The 9200-nt window shown below is 68.9% G+C and overlaps 1 protein-coding gene across 1 annotated transcript in view; it reads right to left on the bottom strand.

Moving 5' to 3' along the window:
* Window positions 1–567: 567 nt before the first annotated feature.
* The window catches only part of Kif26a (kinesin family member 26A), a 29762-nt gene continuing 21129 nt past the window's right edge, over window positions 568–9200 (bottom strand). The window contains 10 exon segments of the mRNA XM_090344153.1: window positions 568–890; window positions 1090–1240; window positions 1640–1845; window positions 2321–5171; window positions 6074–6236; window positions 6424–6586; window positions 6738–6918; window positions 7011–7273; window positions 7532–7625; window positions 8017–8229. Coding sequence (XP_090200279.1) covers window positions 709–890; window positions 1090–1240; window positions 1640–1845; window positions 2321–5171; window positions 6074–6236; window positions 6424–6586; window positions 6738–6918; window positions 7011–7273; window positions 7532–7625; window positions 8017–8229 — 4467 coding nt within the window. The 3' untranslated portion in view covers window positions 568–708.

Below are 9200 nucleotides of genomic sequence, written 5' to 3'. Positions count from 1 at the left end.
GGCGCGCGGCCCGCTCCCGTCCTGGCCTGCACGGTCACAGCGGCGAGGGCGTGGGCCGAGCACGCTGCTGGTGTCTGAGTCGGTAGCACCAATTAGAAAAGAGAAAAGTCTAAATGAAAGTCAAAGGCACTTGCATAGCGGCTGGGCAGCCAGTCGTCCGGTCCTGTGCGCATACTGGCTCTGTCCTTTCTTTCTTTCTTTCTTTTGCCAGGCCTGGGCTTGGGCTCAGGGCCTGAGCGCTGTCCTTGGGTTTTCTCAAAGCTGGAGCTCTATCACTTGAGCCTCACCACCACCTGGCCCCTTCCGTGGCCAGCGGGCCCCTTCCCCACCCGTCTCCTCTGAGACCCACCCATCTCCGGTCCTTCCTCCAACCCTGCCACATCCTCGCTCCGTCCACACCCCATACCCACACCCCTGCAGGCTTTCCCAGCCTCACACCCCTGCACGCTCTCTTGTGCCATACCTCACTCCCCTGCACACTCTCCCAGCCCCACACCCCAGCACACTCTCCAGGCCTCACACCCCGGCACGCTCTCCCAGCCCCACACCCCTGCACGCTCTCCCGGCCTCACACCCCGGCACACTCTCCAGGCCTCACTCCCCTGCATGCTCTCCCGGCCTCACACCCCGGCACGCTCTCCCAGCCCCACACCCCTGCACGCTCTCTTGTGCCACATCTCACACCCCAGCACACTCTCGTGCCACGCCTCAGACGTCCACCTCCTGTGGCCCAGCCCGAGTGGCGGTGGCCGTGGCACTGATGTCAAAGCAGGTGACCATCATGACGTGGGCCTTGCACAGGTTCACACACTGCTCCAGGGCAGCCGTGGCTCGCTCCAGAGCTGCCAGGTATTCTGTAGACTCGGGCTCCAGCTCCGGGTCCACCTCAACTGCGGAGGGGCAGAACATGGCCGGGTCAGGGGTCAGGAAAGCAGCAGGGCTCCCCAGCCCCCCACAGATCCTCCCTCCCCCCACCTGTGTCTCAAGGGCCGCTGGCCAGGGAGGACGGTGGAATGGGACCACATGGGGGCACGCAGGGCTCGGAGTGCAGGCACTCGTGGCACCGGCGCCAAGGGCTGGGGCACTCACACTGCTCCAGCCAGCGGCCGGGCTCCACCATCAGTCGGCCCTGGGTCTCGGCCAGCTCCTCACAGAGACGCTCCCGCCGGGCCTGCACTTCCCGCAGCCTCTGCTGCCTGCGCTCGGCCAGTCGCTGCCTGGAGCCGACACACGCCTGGCCCTGGGGAGGGGACGGCAGGGTGGGCTCAGCGTGGCGGGCGCAGGCTGGAGGTCTCCCCAGCGGTGGCCACTGGCCTCTCTACTTGTGGACGTGTGCACGCACACTGGCTGCTGGGCGGGCTGTGGGGCTTCCCTGGGGTGCCTGGACACGGCTCCGCTTCCCAGGACAGTGGGGACCTCAGGGCGCCCCTGCCTGCCACACTCGGCGGCACACACACACACGCGTGAGCAGACACACACTCTCCTAGGCCAGCACACACAAGGAGCCGCTGGGGACCCCCACAGGCTCGGGGGCAGTACCCACCTTCTCCACATTCTGGGGGGCCTGTGGCTACACTCCTGAGGCCCCCTGCCCCAGCTCCCTGCTACCCAGGGCTCCCGGCCCACCGCAGCCCCAGACCTGGGCTGGGTCCTCCACGGGAGGCTGGCGGTGCCTCTGCAAGCGCTCCACGTCATCGATCTCGTACACCTTGATCTCGAAGGGCTCCTTCAGGGAGGCAGCCAGCGGCGGGGGCAGGTCCACCCACTGTCCAGGGAGGCCTGGCTTGCGGCCCAGGGCAGCGGTGTCCGGCAGCGGGGCCGGGATCAGCCGCCGCCTCTGTAGACCTGGAATGAGGGGCAGGGCCCTGGTGAAGAGACCCCGGCCGGCCCCAGTCGCCAGGCACCGGAGGTGGCCTGACACTAAGCCTGCTCCCCAGAACAGGAAGGGACTCCTGGTGCCGCTTCTCCTGGGAATGCCCAGCTCATACCCGAGTTCTCACACTGCACGGCCCGCCCGAGGGCCAGGACGTGTGCTGGCACCCATGCTGTGCATAACATGTGTGCCTAACACACCGGGCACACGTGAGAACTGTCCTGGGATGGCCGTGAAGGCCATGCTGTCAGGTGTCTGGTGGAGCCACACAGAGCGTCCGTGGTATGTGCCTGGCACGTCAAGCGTACACCAGGGACCACGTGAGGTGTGCTGTGCCACGCAGACAGGCCAGGCTAGTGCCCAGAGCCAGGGAGGGCTCGCCTGCGGAGCTGCTGGGCCTACGGGGGCGGGGGTCCCCCCTCCGGGTTCACCAGGGCTGGCGCCCACCTGTGGCCCTCTTCTTGGGGGACTTGAGGCTGCGGGGACGGGAGCCCGGGGAGGCGGCCCCGCTCTCGCTCGTGGAGTCGGGAGCGGAGGAGGCGCTGCCCGTGGCCTCGCTGTCCCGCGGCACGCTCTCGTAGCCGCTGCTGCCCCCGCTGTGGTAGAAAAGCGCCGTGCGGCCCATGGCTGGTGGCAGCTCCCCGCTCAGCACGCTGCTGGTGTCGCTGCCGTGCCCGCTGCTGTAGCGCTGCGGCCGCCGTGGCGCCGTCACCTTGCTGTAGGGAGAGGGCAGGGCGGGGCCCGCAGGGGTCCGCTCCTCCGCCACGGTCACGCCACTGTCGTTGCCGCTGTCCGAGTCGGCCGAGCCCCATGAGGGGCCGCCTTTGCCGGGAGTCCCGCCGGCCGCCAGCTCGTGAACCCGGCTGTGGGCGGCGCGGAGAGCCTGCTTGGTGCCCATGACGGTGCCCCTGCCCGCCTTGGAGCCCACACTGGGCGTGGCCCGCGGGGGTGTCCGGGGACTTGTCACCGTGCCACCAGGGGCCCTGCCCGACACAGGGGTCAGTGGTTTCACCGGGGCCCCCAGGGCCCGAGGTGCACTGGTCACCAGGCTGCGGCCCTTAGCCCCACCGGCCAGGGGCTTAGGCGTGCCCGTGCCCTTTGCTGGGCTGCCCCGACAAGGAGACAGCTCAGGCGCGGCGCTGGCAGGCGGCACGCCCAGCCTGGGCACAGCTCGGGGTGACCGCACGGGGCCTTCTCGGCCCTTGTTGCCGTGGGCTGGGCCCTCGGACCGCTCCAAGGACATGTGGCCGGTGGGGCGGGGTGACACGTCCATCTTGCCAGCCCGGGGCTTCAGGCTGGATGTAGCCTTGGGAGCAGAATGGTCAGCCCGGCTACTGGGCCTGGCCTCCTCCTCCCCGCGGAGAAGAGCGGCGGCCCCGGCCCGTGCTAGCCCCGGGGCCTGAGTGGGGGCCAAGGCCAGGCTGCTCTGCTCCAGGCTGGACTTGCGCACCGGAGGGGCGGGGGGCCCTGCCCCAGCAGGCCTGGGGACACAGGCCCCCTTGAGGGCCACACTCTTCTTGCCGCTGGGCGTGGCCTTCAGGCTGCCTACGCAGACTGGCACGCCCTCGGCTGGGCCGTCTCCACAGGACACAGTGGCCGTGGTCACCCCCAGCGTGGTGGCACCTCTCCGCAGGGGGGGTACCCGAGCCACAGCCTCAGGCCTGCGGGGGGCCCTGGCTACCCCCTCACACCCATCCACCACCCGCTGGGCACGAGCCAGCACGGCCGGTGCCTCTGGAAGCCGGGGAGGGCAGGGCATCGGGCTGGAGGCAGTGCCAGCAGAGGCCACGTGGAATGTGTCACAGTCATCGGCCCGGAGCAGCCAGGGGTCCTCAAAGGGGCCCCTGGGGCTGCGGGGACCCCAGCCCGGGAGAACATAGCCCGGGCGGGCGGCAGGTGAGGTAGTCCTTGGTTTTCGGGGAAGGCTGGAGTGGATGGCCGGGGGTAGCGCTGTCCCCTGCAGGGTCCTGGCCCAGGGATCCCTGCCAGGCTGGGTCAGGGCTGCCACAGTGGTCTCCCTGGGGTGAGGGCCGGGCCCGTCAGGGGTGCCAGGATCCAAGGCCCGGAGGCCATCCTCCTCCAGGGAGCCGCCTGAGGCCGGTGGCTCCAAAGGTCCGGCCACGGCCGTCGAGGCGGGGCTGTGGCTGAAGGCTGTGCAGACTTCCACCTCACTGAGCCAGGAGCCGATGGAGGAGCTGGGGCTGCCGCCGGCCCAGGCCGCCCCCTCGGGGGCCCTGCCCGGAGCAGCGGGGCCCTCTGGAGCCTGGGAGGTGTAGGCATCGAACTCGTCGTTGATGCTGCTGATGATGCTGACCGGCCGGGAGCCCGAGGCCAGGGCCTGCAGGGAGCAGTCACTGCTGAAGCTGGCCAGGCTGGCAGGCCGGGCGGCGCCCGCTAGCGCCCCCAATGGGAGTTCCTCCACCACCGTGAACACCAGCTCGTCCTCGCCATTCAGCTCCACGGGCTGCTGTACTGTCACTGTGGTGGTCAGCCGGCCCCTCTCCAGGCCAAGGCCATGAGTAGCTGGGTGGGGACAGGCCAAGTCCGGAGGTGGTGGCAGCTGCTGGCCCTGGTACACCTGTCCGCTCATGCCCACGGGGGGCGCACGCGCCACGCCATCGGGGCGCCCTCCGCCAGCCTCGGCGGGGGCGCCCAGGGCTCCTGGCTGCAGAGGAGGAGGAGGGGCTGGACTGGGCAGCGGCCTCCTGCCTCCCCCCGCGGTGGCTTTGTCCAGAAGAGGCGGCTCGGGCCGGGTGCACTGGCCCGTTCTCGGACTCCCCTGGACGCCAGCCCTGGCAGGCCTGGGGGCGCCCCCGCTGGTGTCTGCCCCCTGGCTGGCCATCAGGGGGGCCGTGGACTCGGGTGGCAAAGGCCCCCCGGCCCCCCGGGCAGGGCCACTGGACCCGCGCGGGGGGCCGGGGAGCCCCTCGCTGCCGTCGATGCACTCCAGCCGCTCCTGCAGCTCCGCGAAGGTGCTGCAGCGGAAGTGGTCGGCCTCCCCGGGGCCCTGCGTGGGCCGGGGGCGGCTCAGCACGGGAACGATGGGCACCGAGTCTGGCGGGCCCTCGTTGTCGGTGAGCTCGCGGTCGGACAGCGCCGTGCCCCCGGGCCCCACGTAGATGACGGTGTCACAGGACTGCTCGCTGCTGGACGAGTAGTCGGGATCGCCAGGCAGGCCCCGCGGCAAGCGGTCGCGGTCTGGGGCCACGGAGCGGGCGTGGAAGGGTCGGAGGTGTGAAGGGCGGCGGTTGCGCCCTTCCTCACAGGAGCTCTCCCCACCCGAGGAGCTGGAGGCGTGCTGGGGCAGCAAAGCAGACATCTGAGCCTAGTCTCCTTCCCTCCCACCCCTCCCCTGTGCCAGAGCCCCGGCTCCATCCCACCCCTCCCCATACCCACTCCCGTCCCCTCCACCCCTCCCCTGTTCCACTCCTCCAGCATCCCACAATCCCCACAAAAAAGCTGCGCAAGACCCCCCAGAAGCACCCCCAGGCATAAGACAGGACACGAATGCACCAAATGTACCCGTGGGTCACACCCGGGGTCAGGTCACACCCGGGAGGGAGGGGCTGGGCAGATGACGGCGTGCTGTGCTGTGGCCACAGCCAACCTCAGCTCAGCAGGGCTGCAAGGCCCTGTGGGGCCTGAGCGGGCGCTGGAAGCCCCTTTCTGGGACAGTGCTCGTGCCCCCATGTGCCCAGGGTCTCACCCAGGGGGCCAGGTGTGTGGCCGGAACTAGAGCGTGGGCTCCTTCTCCCTCCAGTGTCATGTGTCTGTACACCGTGACACAGGGACACACAGACTAATGCAATGTGCCTGCCCCACTGGCACACCTTGTAGAGTTGGGGCGCCCCCTGGGCGCCACGGCAGAGGGGCAGGGTCTGGAGGCAGGGGGGGTTCACAGGATCTGGGGGGGCACAGGGTCTGGAGGGAGCAGTCTCTGGAGGCGGGGGTCACAGGGTCTGGAGGCGGGCTCACAGGGTCTGGAGACAGGGTCACAGGGTCTGGGGGGGTCACGGGGTCTGGGGGGGTCACAGGGTCTGGGGGTTCACAGGGTCTGGAGGCAGGGTCACAGGGTCTGGGGGTTCACAGGGTCTGGAGGCAGGGTCACAGGGTCTGGGGGTTCACAGGGTCTGGAGGCAGGGTCACAGGGTCTGGGGGTTCACAGGGTCTGGAGCGGGGGTCACAGGATCTGGAGCCCACCTTGGCCTTCTTCCTACGCAGGCGCTGGATGCGGGCAGCCAGCTGCACGGTGCCGAGCGTCTCGGCGTGGCGGGCCGGGGCGTCGGAGACGTGGGCAATCATGGTAGTGCGGCAGTTGGTGGCAGCCAGGGACTCCTGCAGCAGCATCGTCAGCCTGTGGTCCCTGGGGTGGAGGGGCGGAGGGGGCGGAGGGGGCCTGAGGGGGCCGGCTGGGTGCAGCCAAGGCTCCAGACTGGGGCCCTGGTCCCCTGCCTTCCATCTCCGCATCTGCCCTGGCCTGACTGAGGTCCCAGAAGGGCCGGCTGGAACCGGGGGGCCACCCCGCCTCCCACCCCAGCACCCACACTCACCTGTGGGGCACGTGCTTAGCACCGGTGACCAGGGCTAAGATGACACTGCCCAGAGCTGACAGGGACAGGCACAGGGACCCTCCGGCAGCCTCTGCACCCCTGCTGGGCACCGCCTCACAGCTGCCCAGGTCAATGAGGTGCAGGCGGCTCCGACCTCCGGACACTGTAACGAGAGGGCAGGAAAGTGCTGGGGCGACGCTTGTGCCCTGCCCCTCCGCCCGAGGGTGCAGGGTCCTCGGGGAGGCCCCGGTGTGGGGTCACCCCCCCCCAGTGCGGGGTCCTCGGGCCCTGGGGGAGGGGGCGGGTCCACCTACTTCCTCCCTGGCCGCTCTTCTCCACGCGGTACTGGTAGACGTGCAGGGTGAAGAGCAGGTGGGAACTGCACCGGGCATCCCCCCCGCCAGCCAGGCTGGAGCCGCGGGCCGCCAGGGCTGCATCCAGGTAGAAGGCCGCCTTCTCGGCCGTGGGCGCCCGCAGCTCGCTCTGGCTCTGGAGCTGGAGGAGAGCGGGCAGCAGCGCCTTTAGAGGCTCAGAGTCAAGGGCACCCCTCCCCCGGAGGCCCCAGGAGGGCGGAGGTCTTGGCGAACCTGTGCCCCCCACACGGGGTCCTCCCGCAGGTACACGCCTGGAGACTGGGCGTCCTGCAGGCTGCCCGAGGCCACCTCCGCCAGCAGGTCCCGCAGGCGCTGGTCGCGGCCGCACAGCTCCACGGCTGAGACGCGGATGGAGAAACGCGTGCCCGTTCTCTCCTTGCGCTCCTCGATGAGTCTGAAGAGCCAGGAGATGGCACAGGGCACCACGCCCAGGCTCTGAGGTGAGCTGTCCTTTCCAATCATGGTGTAGGACTTGCCTGGGGGGACATGGAGACAGGTGAGGGCCACCCCGTCCTCTGACCAGTCCTCGGAATCCTGACGTACTTGGGTTTTCTGAGCCAATGGCAGCCCAGCAAGACCCCAAGGCCTCCTCTACCCGCTCCCTAGGCCTCTGCCCTCAGGCCCAGAGGCTCTGGCATGGCTCCAGGAGAGCAATGGAGAAGCGCCCCTCCCCGCCTCAGCAGCAGAGATGGTGGGGAGGAGCGGCTGGCACAGGGGTGTCAGGGAACACTTACCAAGGCCCCCGTGGCCGAACGAGAAGATGCAGCCATCCATCCCGCTGACCACAGCCTGGAGAACATCAGTCACGGTGCCCGAGCAGACCTCAGCCTGGAAGGGGCCGAGGGTCAGGAAACACACACCTGTACCCCACCCCGGGCCCATCTGCCCTGGTCCACCGGCAGCCAGTCCGTCCACCGGGCTGCTGAGCTGGCAGACAGGACCCGGGTGTGGTGTTCAGCCGGAGAGCGCAGGACAGTGCAGTCAGCAGCTCCACGGGACACCAGCAGAGTGTCACAGACCCCGCCACGTGCAGGGGGGCTGCACGCACCCAGGAGAGGGTGGGCTCCTTCCAAGAGGCCAACAGTCCCCCCAGCTGACCCAAAGACTGGGAAAGGAGCTGTGGAGACAGCTCAGGCTGGGGCCCGCAGGGAGAAATCTAGACCTGCCCGGCCGCTGGGCGGCCTGCTCTCCCCACCCACGGGGGCCCTGTCCACTGCACCTGCGCGGAGTCCGGGGGGAAGACAGCGTCAAAGGCAAACATCCTGGGGACAGCAGTGGGGGCAGTGTGCCAGAGGCCTGCGCTGCCCAGGGGGCCGGCGGCTGGGTCATACAGGGTCACTTGCTTCTTCCGGGGGTCCACCTTCAGGAAGGAGGAGGACTCCGCCGATGGCTGGGTGTCCTGTGCTGGCCAGATTCGCAGCATGACCTTCACCTGGGGGTGGGAGAGGACGCTGGCACCGGAGAGCCGCCCGCCACCGGCTGGCTGCTAATTACAGGGCAGGAGGATCAGAAGCCCGCGAGTCAGGACAGAGGACCTGACGCCGCAGGAATGCGGCCAGAGCTGATCCTACATGAGGTCAGCGGGGCCGGGAGGGGCGAGGCCGCTGGGGGCGCCGCCAGCCAGCAGCACAGGGACCGGAGAGGCAGAGGGCTCGGGGGACAGCAGGCTCCAGACGCCCGGGCGAGCACGGGGCCAGTGTGGGCCTGCAAGGCAGCTCCCTCTGCTGAGGCAGAAGGTGGCACTGAGTATTGTGCCCCCAATGGGTCCCAAGCCCTGCTGACAGCACAGGGGGACTGCAAGCACATGCCAGCCAGGAACAAGCCCACAGGAGGGCGAGGGCTGGAGGGGCTGGGGAGGCCATAAGGGAAAACCCCCAGGTCTCACTGCTCCTGATCCCAACCCCAGTTCCAGAAGCCATGCTCACAGAACTCTGCAGCAGAGTAGCAGCAGAAATCCTTGAGAAGACATGCATTCTGAAACCCTCTGGCCAGCGTGGGGCAGGGGAGTGAGTGGAGGACAGAGGACGGAGTGGAGGGTGACCCTGGGATTCCAGAGGGCAACAGCTCAGCCTGGGCTCCAAAGCACAGAACAGCACCCCAAATTTGCACTGTGAGAGTGCTGGCATCTGCAAGGCCCCACAGCCCCTGCCCTGCCTGCGACAGGCACACCGCACAGGCGCCCCTCACCTCCAGCACGGAGGCTTCCCTGCCAGCTCCAGTGAGAGCATTTGGGGCCACTGCTGCCGTGCTCACCCTGCGCTCACCCCTTCTGACTTCTCCCGTGGGTGCAAACCCAACTTCCCAAGTCTGACTTCAGAGCCACTACTTTTCAAGGATTCGATTGTGAGTGATACAGACAGCACACTGCAGAATTGGTTTCTGGAGGGCAGCTCCAGCCAGTGC

This window comes from Megascapheus bottae, chromosome 14 (genome assembly GCF_031878675.1).
Source record: "Megascapheus bottae isolate mThoBot1 chromosome 14, mThoBot2.hap1, whole genome shotgun sequence".
NCBI classification, from domain to species: Eukaryota; Metazoa; Chordata; class Mammalia; order Rodentia; family Geomyidae; genus Megascapheus; species Megascapheus bottae.
This window is presented reverse-complemented; position numbering and strand designations above follow the sequence as displayed.